Genomic DNA, 15,688 nt, shown 5'->3' with positions numbered 1-15,688 from the left:
CTGTCATTCTCATCACCATCACCATTAAAATCTTTTTCAGTTTTTGTAATTCATTATCGTTGCAATAATCAGTCATCAGTCACTACAATTACAATCATATTGCCCATCATAATCTCCATCACCATGACCATCATCACCAATATCATCATTACCACTTCCACCACCATTATCATTATAATCTTCATCAACACCATCGTCTGTTACGATCACCACGGTAGTTGAGTAATGGACAGTTGTCGTTGCTTTAGGAGGGTGATGGCTGGTGGGTGATTTTGGTCCTGGTGGGTGTCGGTCATGGTGAGTAATTGCCGGTCGTCGTGGGTGACGGTCGTCGTGGGCGATGGTCGCCGTCGGTGATTTCCGGTCACCATGGGTGATAGCCGATCGTTGTGGGCGATAGCCGGTCACCGTGGGTTCCGATCGCCATGGGTGACGGTCTCCGTGGGTGACGGTCGCTGTGGGGCGGTGTTGTTGTTGTTGCAGGCGGACGCGGAGGCCCCGTACTGGCCGGCGCGGGAGGGCAGTTCGGTGCCGTGCGACGGCTTCACGGTGCTGCTGCGTAGCGAGCGCCGTCTCACGCTCGCCAATGAGGGACCTTTCGTCATCGCCGACCTGCTGCTCAGGGCCGACAAGGCACGTGCGCCCGCAGCGGATTCGATCCTGGGTCAACGCATCAATACAGCTTAACAAGAACACCAAGGACAGAGATCCCCTGTATAACCTTAACAGACCTGTTAACACGTAGCACCTATAAAGGCTGGCACGGCACACGTGGGTATGATGTGGCCATTGTAACACCCAGCCGCCTTTGTGTCCCTCGTGGTGATGTTTTTACACACCGCACCGGGTACTCATTTAAGGCTAAGTCTACCTAGGAGAGGCCCAGGACCAGTTCAGATAATCGTCAATGGCGTTGCCCATGAGCGGGAATTGAATTCGAGCTGCCAGGTTCGTAGCGCAGCGCGCACTAGCCCTACACTACCGCTTCCCACCACACACACAACTCAATAATTCTCTCCGAGTCCTCCGAGCGATGATGGAAATGCCTTCCGGGTAATTAACCGATTACAGGGAATTGATCGCGGCAATGCCCTGTGGAGGATGCCTGTTGACTTTTGTCCATTTCCCAGCCCTGTGTTGACAATGCCGCCGCAGTCTTGACGTGAGACCGAGCATCAACGTTTTGGCAGCGAGCAAGGCAGCTCCCTGCTGTGCTGGAGAATGGCCCGTGAAAGGAGATACCACAGAACTGCTTCTGAGATATCTCCAAGTGGCCTTTTGATATTCACGTACAGTCAGCCAATCTGTGTTAGTTCTCAGTACCAGGTTTAATCAAGGCCAGCTGAAACCCGGATTCATACCCAGCATCTCAGCCAGCTCCGTGCTGTGAGCCCGATCCATCATCAGTCTATGGTTCGTCCGCTGCTGGATGGAGGCTTCCCCATTATGTCGCCATCCCTCTGGGTTTCACAAGCAATCGATCTTACTCCTAAACATGAAAGATTCTCATTGCTCGATCTCAAACGTAAGCAATTATGAGATAAACCAATTATATAAATGTAACGATGGTGGGGCGGCAGTGGTGGTGTAGTTGGTGAAGGAGGCACACCTGGGTTTGATTCCAGGCCACGGCTAATGTCATTGGGCGAGTGATATCTGAACCAACCCTGGACGGCCCTTTCAAACACACCTGCATTGACCACCGTGGCGAAGTATGATCAAGCAGCTCATTGACCGGCATGGCATTTCGGAAGCTTTCGTCCAGCAGTGGCTTGACATAAGGCTGTAAATTAAACCAAAACAATAGCAGTGACAGCAACTTTTAGTTATTTAACAATCTCCAGGAATTGCGACGTTTGACGATTTCCTGCGAACAAGTTCACCCAATGCGTAGGTTTCGGACTTTGCGGATGGCGTCCTGATGATTGTTCGACCTAGCTTCGAGCAGAACGCCGTTGAGCTCATTGCCCCGTGGGATTGTTCGTGAACTTCTACCAGTGAGTAAGCTCGAACGATCGTCATCGCGTTAAACGCTCGGACGCCACCACGTGGACGATTCATTCGTTTGGCTGTGTCGGCTGGTGGAGGGTTTTTTTCTTTTCAGATTCTTTATCCTGAAGAAATTCGATGAGCTGTGAAGCTTTTTTTCACATATGTCCAGGAGGGGCGGGTCAGAAAGTTATTGGTGGTAGTGGGATCTTAAGGATGCGCAATTCAGTCAGATCGTTTACGTCGGAGACCTAACCCACAAATGTATTCCGAGTCCACTAATTTAGCATTTTGCTTCACGTGAGTGGTGACCACGGCACTTGCACAGAGGGGATGACCCTCAGGAGGTCCGCACGGACATGTTCACGAGCCCGCTGCGCTACCCCCCTCCCCCGCGCAGGGTGATCGTGAGGTGGAGGTGCGGCACCTGCGCTGTCCGCCGTGGCCCAACCCGGACGCTCCAATCAGCAGCTGCTTCGAGCTGGTGGGCGTGGCCAGGGACGAGGGGGCGGCCCGTGACGGACCAATCATCATCCACGACCAGTGGGTGCCGCACGCGCGTACTCGGCGGACCGTGACGCAGGCCGGCGCTCGGTGGCTACATTTTTGCGAACGACGTTACGACGTCTACGCCGTCCGTGGCGAATCGCACGGCCGGGCAGTAGTCGTACGCATGAACACGCACAGTGGCCACCGGGGCTCAAACCGCGAGCCTCGGCCGCGAACGCCGTACCGCTCGACCGTGCCCACCCGTCTGAAGACGAGGCACCTTGCGTGCTTGGTGAGACTCGTCCATACCTCGCAGCCATCTTTGCCACCGAGACCGGGGGGGATTTTTGCCGAGCAGCCCCCCCCCCCCCGCCCCCGCACTGTACGGGGACAAATTTGGCGGCGCCTCAGGGCGATAAAAACAAATTAAAGCACTTTGCGCAGCTTAAGAGGCAATTCCGCTGCCAGGAGCGATGCATGCGGGCAGGGAACTAATGATCGTGCGCACACAACAACGACGACAACGACAACAACAGCGCATGTTCAACAGCGACACACGCGCGCACTCACACACAGGGCACAGAAAGACAAAGATCCCCCATACACCCTTAACAGACTATCGTGGAAATTTCCATTAGTGAGCACCTATTAAGGCCGGAACGGCACGTGAGGATGCGGTGTGGCCAGCACCATGCCCGGCCGCCTTTGTCTTCCCAGTGAAATTTACACATTCCACCAAGTACTCATTTGAGGATGAGTAGACCTAGGGGATGGCCAGGACCAGTTCAGGTTCGCCGGATTCGTAGCGAAGTGCACTAACCACTTGACGACCATTTCCGACTCATAGAAACACACACGCACATGCCATGGGTGGGTGGGTGAGTTGGTGGGTGGGTGGGTAGATGGGTGTGTGAGTGAGTGCATGGGTCGGTGGGTGAATTAGTGAGTTGGTGACGGGGTGAGTACGTGCGTGAGAGTGAGTGTGAGAGAGGGTGGGAGAATGAGTGAGTTGGTGTGTGAGTGAGCAGGTGGGTGAGGGGGTGGGTGAGTGAGAGTGAGTGGGTGGGTGGGTGAGTTAGTGGGTATCATTGAGCGAGTGGATGGGTGGGTGTGTGAGTTCATTGGTGGGCGGGTGACTGAGTGAATGTTGTTGTCTGCAGTATGGTGGTTGGATGAGATGAAACAGTGGGTGTCTGCTTCACTGAGACATCAACATGGGTCGAGGAATCAATGAGGAATCGAGTTCACAGGAAAACGGGAACTATTGCAGCAGCTATAGAAGAGTGATAACGTGGCGAACGGCGACTGGAGAGTGATGAATACATTCGGTATTGGTGCTATCATTCCGACAGAGCAAGGCGATCAACACGGAGGAAGGCGCTGCTTGCTGTGTTTCACAGAAACAGTCTGCGGTGGCTTCACGGGAGAGGGTGATGTTTGTTACTGCTGTGTGGAGGATCCCGATCGAGTGATTTGCAGTGTTACATATGCCAAGTTTGGGCCATGTCTCTGGCACTAAATGGCTTCCTCATTTCGAGTGACATCAGGGGAATCTGTAACGTCCGCTGTGAGTCAATCAGACACGCCGCGTAGGAGTACCGCCACGGTGGCGAGAAGTTAACTACCTCGCCAGGTGTGCAGGAGGTCGTGGGTTCTATCCCGACCCTAACACCTTTATATTTGGAGTTTGCAAATCTCTCTCCCCGTGGTCGCGTGGATTTTTTATCTGGCTCCTCCGGTTTTGCCCTCCACATTTATAATCAACGTCACGCGTTCAGAGTTTTTTGGCTACGGCTATAAATGTCTACGTGATGATGATAAGCCACTTCGTGGAGCTATCATTTGTGATGGTCATGTCACTTGTGAAAAAGAGCTACACAGCAGCTCATTGGGGCCTTACTTTGGTGAGATAAAATACTGTGAATACTCACACCCAGAGCAATAACTGGGGCAGCCCGGCGGATCCGAAATGGCACGAACCTCCACCATCACCGAGTGTTGTGACCGACGCCCCCCCGTTGTGTGGCGCGCGTCGCGGCGAGCGGTGCGGTGACGGCGTTGCCCCCACCGAGCGGCTGCGTGTGTGCGGTGTGTGCGGCGGCGGTGGTGCAGGTGTGGGGGCAATGCGGCCGGCACGCTGGTGGCGCTCGCCACGCTCTGGCACCAGCTGGAGGAGGACGGCTCGGCTGACGTGTTCCTCGCCGCCAAGATGGTGTCGCTGGCACGGCCCGGCACGTTCACTGATGCGGTACGTACCCGCCGATACACGCCCTCACGTGCTCACAAAGAAAAAGATCCCCCATATAGCCTTAACAGACTGGGTGGCCAACACCATGCCCGGCTGCCTTTGTCTCCCCAGTGGCGATATATACGCACCATACCGAGTAATCATTTGAGGCTGAGTCAACCTAGGGAAGGAAGCCCAGGACCGGTTCAGATAATCGGCACTGGTGTTGACCGTGAACGGGAATCGAACTCGGGTCGCCGGGTTCATACCGCAGCGGGCTAACCACTAGACTTCACGTCCCACTCATGCGCTCGCTCACGCACGCACACACACACACGTACGTACGCACGCCGCCAAACCAGGGACGAGTTTCGCTGCCGCGCAAGGCTATAACACTGACGGTTTTATTCGTATCATATTGTTTTTTTTACCGCCCGTATCAGCACTGTCGGTGTATAAATAATATGTCCGAGAGGACGTACCACCACCAGATGAGGAGTGATGAAATCGGTTCCATGTCCGGGTGCTGGGTGCATTTTTACATCGGACGATCGTGATGAGTGGTGGCAGTAGTGCCATGGGGAGGCCTTCACCCAGCAGTGGATTGACCATGGCCGGCGATGGTCATGATAATGGTGTGTACACCTGTGTGTAATCTGTGTGCTACGAACCCGATGACCCGAGTTCGATTCCCGCTCATGGCCAACACCAGTGATGATTATCAGTACCGGTCCTGGGCTTCCTCTAGCTTGACTCAGCCTCAAATTAGTACCTGGTGCAGTGTGTAAACATCGTCACTGGGGAGACAAAGGCGGCTGGCCACCCACCCCCTCGTGTGCCGTGTCAGCCTTGATAGGTGCTACTCGTTAACAGCACTTGCCCCAACAGTCTGTTGAGGCTGTGCACCTGAGTACTCTCATACAGGGCCCAGTGACGGGCCGACTCCCATTCCTGGCCAACCGCTGCCCGTTAGCAGAGTGGTCGCACGTCACATGAGCACTGATTACTGTTCACTCCGAGACGCTCTAATTGTGTTGATTTTCTTTCAATTGAAGGCATCCTCGAGTTTAAGTGCATTTAATCTCGCACAATTAAAACGACAACAAACCAAAAAAAAACCTCATCCGTTTAATTTTACTCCATTTCAATTATAAGTACACGGGGAGCGCTTAATGGATCATTGCAACGAGCGGCGCCAGCATTTAGCCAGACAGCCGCCACCACCGCCACGCGCAGTGTTCCGCCGGTGCTGCAAGCGCAGATGATCGGTAATGACGAAAGCGACCGCTGGCCACTACGGTGGAAACGAGAACAAACGGCGGCGACCTTTGCTGCTGCGCCGCCCGCCGCCCTCCACTGCCACCATCGCCACTTCCCGCAATTCCTTCATCGCGATTCCTTACCTCTGGCACTCGGCCCGCCGATGATGAACCGCGTTCAACGTTCGGATATCGGATCTGTCATCAGCCATGTTTGATCTTCTGCTGGATGAAGGCCCCCCCTCCGCGCCACCCAAAGCCATCGCCATCTACAATCATGTTTTTTTTGTCGGGTTAAATCGCGTAAATATAAATGTGTCGTTAAACCCGACACCACCCGACACAGCCAATTAGTAAGGTTTGTCACTTGAACAAAGCGCGCCAATTAATGACAGCTTCAGCACACTGGTGTGTTGTAGAGTAAACCCACAACATTGACAATTGTTGGTTGTGAGTCGCAGATGTACTCCTTGGAGGCAACACATTTATTGATACCAACACAAAGGGGTGACTGCCCCTTTACCAGATAACAACCTATGGTGGTGGACCACCAGGCTAACTACACTAGTTACACTGGGAGTATCTACAATGGACAGGACCCCGGCCTGAGTCCAGGTCCACATGTTGGTGACTCTTCTCGGATGTAGAACGTAGATCTCCAGGATAACAACAGCAACGCTGAACCCCGGTCCCCCTGGGGACCCGGTTTATATCCTGACTGGTCGTGGCTGGCTCCGCCCTTGGCCACGACCACCTTCTCGAATCCTCTAGCAGGATCTCGCCCTGACATGTAACCACCCCTAGCCCCCACTTGGGGCCACTGTGTAGACTTTACCGTCACGTGCCTTCAAGGGTCAACCAGAATGCCATGGCCTACAGTAACCCCATTCATGGCCGGCACCCTCAGACCATTGAGGAATGCCTCAGTGATCGTCGCTGCCGACTGGTTGGGGAGTGGCCAGGCCACAGGCCATCATGAAAAATACTCGACTCTCACTAGCAAGTACTTATTCCCACGAGGGGTAGTGGGATGTCCAGAGCAACTAGTTAATTTACATGGGAGACCTGAATCGATTGCAACGGTGGACAACAGGGTTTCGCCGGCGACTTCCGCCGCGCACACTGCACACACCCCTTCAACAAATTAGCGACATCCTCAGCCATGCCAGGCCAGAAGAAGTCCAACTTAAGTGTGGCCAACGTCTTCTGCACACCCAGGTGCAGGAGGCGCACATTTACCGCCCAAATGACCTTACCCAGCAGAGCAGTGGGCACAACAATGTTATAACGGCGCAATCTTCCGTCCCAATGCATGAGCCTCTAAGAATGACAGAGGCGACACCCAGTCGATCCTCGCCCCCATCAGTCTCTCTCACACGGCATCGCAATTTAAGCAGGGAAGTGTCTTCAACCTGGAGGCGCCCCCATTCTTCGTGGTCCAACCCAATGACAGCGTCACGCGCCATCAGACCCTCGGCCACCTCAGATGTTACAACCTCGGCCGACGCCGCAAGGGGAGGGGGCGAGTGCTCGTTGGGCGGCTTACAGCGCCCGGAGCCCGATAAACACGTGCACCCGCCGCTCGTTTGTAATCGCGACAGGGCATCAGCGTTCGTGTGACAGGAGCCTTTGCGATAGGTTACCTTAAAAGAGTAGTCCTGGAGGACCCCTCCAACCAGCGTGAAAGTTGGCCAGATGGCTGTTCAACACGCAGCGCGTACTGTAGCGCTGCGTGGTCCGAGTGCACCTCAAAGCGTCTACCATACAAATAGGGGCGATAATGTTGCACAAAAACCACAATAGCTAACAATTCCCGGCATGTGACACAATACCGTTGTTCGGCCGGAGACAGCACTCTGCTTCCGTATGCGACAATACTCTCGACGCCATTGAAAACTTTGGACAGAACAGCTCCAATTCCAGGTGTTACAAGCGTCTGTATCAAGGACGAACGGTGAGGAAAAGTCGGGGTAGCGGAGGGGAGGGGCGTTCACCAAGCCATCCCGGAGTGCAACAAATGTGGCCTCCTCCTCCTCCCCCCAATGGAATTCATGACCCTTTGCCGTCAAGGCGTGGAGAGGTTTAGCGATGGTAGCGAACCTGACGACAAAACGGCGGTAATAGGATGCGAATCCTATGAAACTGCACACCTTCTCCACCGACGTGGAGGTCGGCCAAGTTCGAACACACGCGGTTTTGTCTGGGTCAGTCGCAATACCCAATTCACTTACTATGTGGCCAAGATACCGAACCGATTTCTGGAGGAAGTGACACTTCTGTGGTTTAAATTTCAGGTATGGCCGCACGTATTTTGAGAAGGACAGCGCGTCGCCGTTCCAAGTGTTCGTCAAACGTACGGCTGAAAACGATAACATCGTCGAGATATATCAAGCACGAATCCCACTGGAGACCAGCCAGAACCAGTTCCATTAATCGCTGGTACGTAGCCAGCGCGGAATGTAGACCAATCGGAAGCCGATTGAATTTGAACAAGCCCTGTGGCGTACAAAAGGCTGTTTTGGGCTTAGAGGCTTCGTCTCGCGACAACTGCCAAGACCCGGATAGGAGATCAAGAGTAGAGAAGAACCGCGCCCCTTTCGAGGTAGAGGGTACGCTTCAGCAACAGAGACCTTATTAAGCTTATGGAAGTCATCACAAAAACACAAGCTACCATCGTGCTTTTTAACGATTACAATTGGTGTTCCCCATGGGCTGGTGGATGGTGAAATAATGTCCGTGGCTAACATTTCGCCAACTACCAGCCATGTTATTTTTCCGTAGGTCTCAGCCGGTAGGGATTCTGCCGGATGGGAGCAGCGTTACCCGTATCAATGTGATGACTCAAAAGCGTAGTGCGGCTGATATCAAATTTCCCTTTGCTAAAAACATCCGAAAATTCGCGCAAAAACACTCTCAGTTTCCCCCTCTGGACCTCGGACAATTCCTCATTCTCCGAACAAAGCGTATCCATCCCCCCTCATCAGGATTCTAGTGCGGCCACGTATTTGACGCGGCACCCACACTGCCAACAATGCTTCCCTCATGAAGCGCTGGCCACGCATGAGCCAGCACGGTACCTTCCTGGATGACCGATGTGTCTAACCCTGCGTTAAGGAACTGAATGAAGGGTTCCTGATTGTTGGGTACCAACATCTGGGCCCCTACTAACGTCAATCCACGGCTGGCTTTATTAGAAGGTCGCAAGAGGATTCCTTCCGCCGTCGCCCCCTGGTCTAGCGGCTTTCACAATCGTAGAGGGACTAACCGTCCTACGCACAAGCGCTTGTACAGTAGCGTTAGCTGTGCATAAGCGAGCGGGACAAGGCAAGAATGTCATTGGATGGTCGGATGGTAATTGCAGGCACCCCTGGTGAATCAAAATTTTCAGGGGTATCCTTCCCAGAAGATCAGTCCCGAGCAAGCAAGGAATAGCAAGGAATGTTGAAACAAGAACCTGTCCCGTCAATTTGACATCCAAATTGCACACCTCCACTGTTATTTCTCCCAATAATGCCCAATGAGCCACCATTTGCGGCGACGCATGGAGCTTCGACAGGGCATAAGGAACGACAATTATGGGGCAAGATATTATAAATCAACTCTGAAATGATGGTCTCTGATGCACCGGTGTCAACGAGCATCCTAATTTCTACCCCTTCTATAAATCCAATAACAGTGGACGAACCTGCGGTCGTGACCACCACTCGATGGGTCAGCTCCGTCCACTGACCCAGTCGGAGCGGCCGGCCGGCCCGATCAAAATCAAAATCCTCCCGCACACGACTGGGCTGCTCACGGGACAAGGAGATGTCTTCCGCCGTCGCTGGTCGTCCGCCCTTCGCACCATGCCGTCCCCTCGCCCGCCTCCGCTCTGGGTCGATGCGCAGGCTGGGACGGGCTCCACGTCTTCAGGTGTATCTGGCCCCTCAGGGGCGCGGTGCATGCTGCCAACCCCTTGTACCGTTGCAAGAGCTGTTGAGCCTAAATGCATCTTGCAACCTTGATAGACGAAAGATTGTCGTCGTCTACACCTGGCAGAACGATGTTGAGGTCCTTAGCCAAAGCCAGCAGTCTTTCGAGGACCAACGAGTCAACTCCTCGGAAAGGCAGCCTTCGCGTATGCCAAAAGTACGCTACGGAACGCGAGGGGCCTCTCGGTTTCCCCTCTCTTTCGCGTAGCGAACTTGTGGTGCACGTTCGACGGTGGCTAATTTGGTCAAAAGCTTGAGTCAGCGTGGCCCTCTCTGATGGCAGATGATAAGAAACACCGCCATGGCGTCATTATCAAGGGTGGCATCCACCCCGCCAAGTCGGTGTTCGTCAGGAACCACCGCTTGAAGGCGATCCAGTCGCCTCCGATGGCTGTAAATTCTTTCACGAAGGGAAGTCGTTGCCGGAGAGATGGAACGTCCACCAGCGATTTTGACACAGCTTCGGATTTGGCGGGCCCCACGCTCCACTCTTCTGAAAAGATGGCAGTCGCAAGCACGGGATGCGCCACAGAGGTTTCCGCTTGGCGGGAAATGGCGGCGGGAATTTCGTCCCCGCACGGCTCCGTTGCTCCCTTTTCTACCGCTGGCTTCGCGGGGTGGAGCTCCGCGAAGATGGACGCCATGGCTTGGAGGAGCTCTGCGAGGCGGGCGTGTGTGGTCTGTCACCGGCAGTGAGCCTTCGCGTGCCCGGTCGGTGCTGTGCTCCGCCGACAACACTTCACCTCCATCCTCCGGGGTCGCCATCCCCGGGGCTGTTTGCGGGATGAGATCTTCATCTTCGTCGTCCGACATCCTGGTACGTAGTCTGTGGCGCGTAGACATAGTCTAAACGGCTAGCTCAGTAAAATAGCGTTTGGCCACTTCTGACACCAGTTGTAGTTGATGCAACTGAGTCACAGACGTACTCCTTGGAGGTAACACATGTATTGATACCAACACAAAGGGGTGACTGCCCCTTTACCAGATAACAACCTATGGTGGTGGACCACCAGGCCAACTACACTAATTAATCTGGGAGTATCTACAATGGACAGGACCCCGGCTTGAGTCCAGGTCCACGTGTTGGTGACTCTTCTCAGACGTAGAACGTAGATCTCCAGGATAACAACAGCAACGCTGAACCCCGGTCCCTCTGGGGACCCGGTTTATATCCTGACTGGTCGTGGCTGGCTCCGCCCTTGGCCACGACCACCTTCTCAAATCCTCTAGCAAGATCTCGCCCCGACATGTGACCACCCCGAGCCCACACTTGGAGCCCCCCTGTGTAGACTTTACCGTCACGTGCCTTCCAGGGTCAACCAGAGTGCCATGGCACCCTCACACCCCCTCCTATAGGGGACAGCACTGCACGCCGAGTGTGGTGCCACTCAGCGCTCTCTATCAGCGCTCACCGAGCCCCTCTAGGGCTGGTACTACACCCACATGTATGGGGTGTCCGCGATGTCAATACATTGCACGCCGTGCCTCGCAAGAGCTGGCATTACACAGTGACTTCCACGATGTCGCTACGCACGTGATGTCCGTGATGTGAGTACATCGCGCGCCATGCCTCTCTAGGGCCGGCACCGCACAATGACGTCCGCGATGTCACTACAGTTGTAATCACCAGCGACTTTATTAGGGATCATATTGCTTGCAACTCGTTAAACTCATCGCCGTCCGTCACGATCCGCCGAGACAATTTGACGAGTTCAAGTGGAATGCTTCTGATCCTTGTTTATATGAATCGCTATCACCATTATTAGTTTTACTGCTATGCTTGTTTATGCAGGAGAGCCTCACCGAGTTTCAATACTCTCATTCAGGAGGGTCCTGCTGTTTGATTTTTCTCGGTTTGGAGGCGATGATGCTGCTACTGTGATCCCAATTGAGTACTTTGCAGGTATTTTTATTTTTTTCATGAGCAAATTTGGCCAATGCTAGTCACTTTTCGAAATTGCTCAGTGGGCTTTACCTCGTAAAATGAAAATAGTAGTAGTCACAGTCTATAGAGAGAGAGACCATTAGTCTCGAGTGGCTCCTGCATGGTCCACAAGTAAATATTCTCCGTCTGGCTTCTTAGGAGACAAAGGCAGAAAAAGCTGCCTGGCCGTGCTGAGTCATCTTCTCTCTCCGCGGCGATCATTGAGGCTCCCGGGAAAAAGCAAAAACATTTATTCTCTGCGGGCGGCAGTGGCAGCAGCATCAACAACAGTCGCAGCAGAAGTGTGCGTCGCTGAGTTTTTTTTGTAAAAACTAACCGCGTCCCTTTGTCGCTGCCTCGTTTACATTCTGTCTTTCTCTCTAAACGGAATTTAATTTATTTAAAGTAAATTTCGTCTCTCCAACTGGATTTCTTATTTGCGTCACGAGGTAAAGAATCCTCACGAACAACTCATGCTACAGTGCTGGCATTGCCCTGCTCCGGAGAACGTCACGGCCCCATGGAAGGGGATATCATATAACTGCTTTTTAAGATGCCACCAAGTGAACGTTTTAGTCATAAATTATTTGGTGATGCTGCTAATGCCGCTGGTGCTAATGCCGCTGCTGCTATGTTGGCAGTGGTGCACACGCACGGTTAAAACATAAACTCAACGGTGCTTGTCAAGAACACCATGGTCTTAAAAGGGAATATAAATAATCGTAGACGTTTCGGGCAGCTGCGCCGACTTCATAAGAGAGGTGGCCAATGCAGTCTCCAGCTCTTATCGTCCACTCCGTCTCTCTGGCTTCTCTACGTGTTATGAAGAAGGGCCATTACCCAAAATGTTAACCGATTATATATTTTTAGTTCGTTCAAGGCCACACGGTGTGACTGAAGAACGTACGTTGCCAACCATGACGAACGTCGGTTAAACTTTTCATGCGCCACGCAATCATGGCACATTGTCGCACTGATGTTTTGAATTCTTGCAGCTGGAATGTTGATAAATTACGTGAAGGGCAACATTTTACTTCCGGGCATTCTTGCGCGGCCGCCGGCGACCGGGCTGAGGCCCACTGCCTCGCCGCAATGGCGAGCGCCCAGGTTCTGATCCCGACTCGGCCTCCGTGAGGCTATCATCGGTCATCCGCGTTACATCCACGGATCTCGATATCATTCTATGGGTCGCCAGGCGAGTCTATGGACCTCTCTGTGAGCGAGTCATTTGTGGCCCGGCTGAGACCGTCTGCTCGCTACGCTCGAGGACCCGGTTTAATCTCTGTGTGGCTGGGCGGCTGAAATCCAGATTTATTACCCGGCCTCGCGGTGGTGGCGGCTCGGTGCTGTGACCCCCGCACAACCAGGCCTTTGTTGTCCTTTTCCCACACTTCCGATTAGCACGGTTGGCTACGTACGGTGCGAAAGAAGTTCAACACGCATCCGGGCCACTTCCGTGCCGCTTAATTGCTCGGCACCCAAATCTCTCGCACCTCGAGCGGGCCCTTCGCTGCAGAAATGGACAACCACAGAGACCCCCCCGTTCGTTCGTCGGCGTCACTGGCGTTAAATTATTGAGACGGTGCTCAGCCACCCCCCACTTCCCCCCTCCACCCAGATCACGGCACTCATCGCTCCGAAAAGGCCACCCCCACAGCTCCGCGCGGGTTGCACGGAGCACGCCTGCTTTTTTCTATGGTGGCGCGGACGACGAGTGGTTAACGACGAAAAATAAATGAGCGGCTAGCTGAAATTGACGCGCTTTTTTTTTTGTCGGCGGCCCCGTTCATAATGCCAGCGAGCTGGCGTGCAAGTCCAATTTCGCGTCGGATGGCAGATTGCGGGGGGGCGCCTTCGCGTGGCTCGTTAGGGGGCTTGTAGACCCACTTAAAACGAGCCTCCAGAGCTGCAATTTCGTGCAAAACGAGAAGACATTTTAGCTTAATGGACCCGATTTCTTAGGCTTGCGGCATCGCGGCTCCATCGTGCATTCAATTACATCTTGCGGCGGATGCGCGCGGTGCGTTCCATGCGGCCATGCCTCCTCTTAGAAGCCGTGAAAAATGCCCCGCGATCTCTAATCTGACAGAAAACGAGAAGCGCACCGGCTTTATGAACCACGCAGAGATGCGTTCACGTACATGGGCGAGGTGCATGTTGGAGGAATTACAAAACGACACGCTTGCGTGCGTAGTGTGTGTCTGTGCGTGGAAACGTGTGAGCGGTGGCGCAGCGATTAACGTGCCTGCGCCGCCAATTAGGCGACCCGAGCTCGAATCCCGCTCACGGTCAACACCGGTGACGATTTTATTAACCGGTGCTGGGCCTCCCTCTAGGTCGACTCAGCCTCAAATCAGTACCCGGTGTGGTGTGTGAACATCGCCACTGGGGAGACGAAGGCGGCCGGGCGTGGGGTGCTGGCCACCCGTCCGCTCGTACGGAGGACCGGCTGTAATAGGTGCTGCTCGCTGACAGCACTCGTTTCAACAGTCTGTTAAGATTACACGCGGTGGGATCTTTGTCTTTGTCTGCCGTTGCACAGGAGCAGTACCAGTTCCTTTACAAGGCGGTGCTGAGCCTGGTGGCGAGCAGGGAAACCCGGAACGGATGTGCCGCACCAGACCGAAATGGAGCAGCCGTCCTGCCCGACGAACCGGACCCCGCCGAGAGCATGGAGTCGCTCGTCTGAGGCGACGGAACGAAGAGGGTGGAGAGAGAGGAGAAAGAAAGCAAGAAGGATTGAATATTTTACCCGGGCCAATTAAAAACGTATTTATTTTTTAAACGAAACGAATCCACCTGCAGAGCGGGGAGCCGGGGTGACTGTGGAGGCGGAGGGGATGAGAAATGGAAGGCGGGAGGTGAAGGTGGCGTAGGAATCGTTAATTACTCGCAGTCGATCGGAGGGGGGGGGTGCAAAGGCCGTGTTTGTTAATGGCCAGAGGGTCAGCGGCACACCGGCACGAGTCGCGCTGATGTACGACCTCCACCGCCACCACTCCCGGCCCCCCTTCACTTTTATCCCCCGCCTCCCCCCCCCCAAGACCATCGGGGTGGCATCAGGAGCTCCCCCCACCCACTCGGCCCCCGTCGCCTGCCCAACCACAACCAACACGTTCCGCGAGCTTAGGGAGATGTATTATCTATTATAGATGACGATATTTAATATATGCTGTTCACGAGACGGGAGCTGTCGTGTGATGTTTGATGTTTGTTTGTTTTTTGGGAATGGAAGTTGTAGATATTTGTAGGTAAACTGCCCCCCCCTCCCCCTAGCTGTAGAACTCGGCTGCCCCCCTTCTAGTCTTAGACCCCCCCCCCCCCCGCGGTCCGCTCTTTTCCTTTGTCTCGAGCTAGCGAGTACCCGCGTTTATTTTGCTCGACGTCGCAAGACGCCGAGGACGGACATGGGGACGTTGTCGCGTTACATCGCGGGAAAAGATGAACGCAACGAGAGGCACGCGGCAGAAACCGAAACAGACGTGATTGATAGTCTTGTAATAATCATCATAAACACTCTCATAATGATAATAATAAGTAGTGACTCAAATCCCACGTAGGAAGATGAACCCATGTGGAGTCGTATACTGACCTAGGGCTTTGTTAGACGTGCGCGCGTGTTCGCGCGTTATGTAAAGTGTGAACTCTGCTCTTCTCCTGGCTCTGTAGGGACGTCCGTGTCCACGTGCGTACCCCTGTCCATGCCCACGTGCGTGCCTGCCCGGTGAAACAGCTGTGCGCTCGGTGGTGTGATGTTTGCAAACGCTCATGTCGCTGTAGTCTCAAGGTGCGCGTACTCAGTGTTGGGCTACGGGCCATGGCTGTTGGG

General features: G+C 54.0%; 1 protein-coding gene across 2 annotated transcripts in view; it reads left to right on the top strand.

Annotated features, from left to right (window-relative positions):
* The window catches only part of LOC133342730 (receptor-type tyrosine-protein phosphatase gamma-like), a 166,945-nt gene extending 151,902 nt beyond the window's left edge, over positions 1 to 15,043 (top strand). For both annotated transcript variants that reach the window (XM_061552071.1, XM_061552070.1), the window contains exons 21-24: positions 484 to 633; positions 2,390 to 2,532; positions 4,591 to 4,726; positions 14,402 to 15,043. In XM_061552071.1, coding sequence (XP_061408055.1) covers positions 484 to 633; positions 2,390 to 2,532; positions 4,591 to 4,726; positions 14,402 to 14,548 — 576 coding nt within the window. In that variant the 3' untranslated portion in view covers positions 14,549 to 15,043. The remainder of the gene's footprint in view (positions 1 to 483; positions 634 to 2,389; positions 2,533 to 4,590; positions 4,727 to 14,401) is intronic.
* The last annotated feature ends 645 nt before the right edge of the window (positions 15,044 to 15,688 follow it).

This window comes from Lethenteron reissneri, chromosome 15, assembly GCF_015708825.2.
Source record: "Lethenteron reissneri isolate LAM-NWPU_2019-01 chromosome 15, ASM1570882v1, whole genome shotgun sequence".
NCBI lineage: Eukaryota > Metazoa > Chordata > Hyperoartia > Petromyzontiformes > Petromyzontidae > Lethenteron > Lethenteron reissneri.
This window is presented reverse-complemented; position numbering and strand designations above follow the sequence as displayed.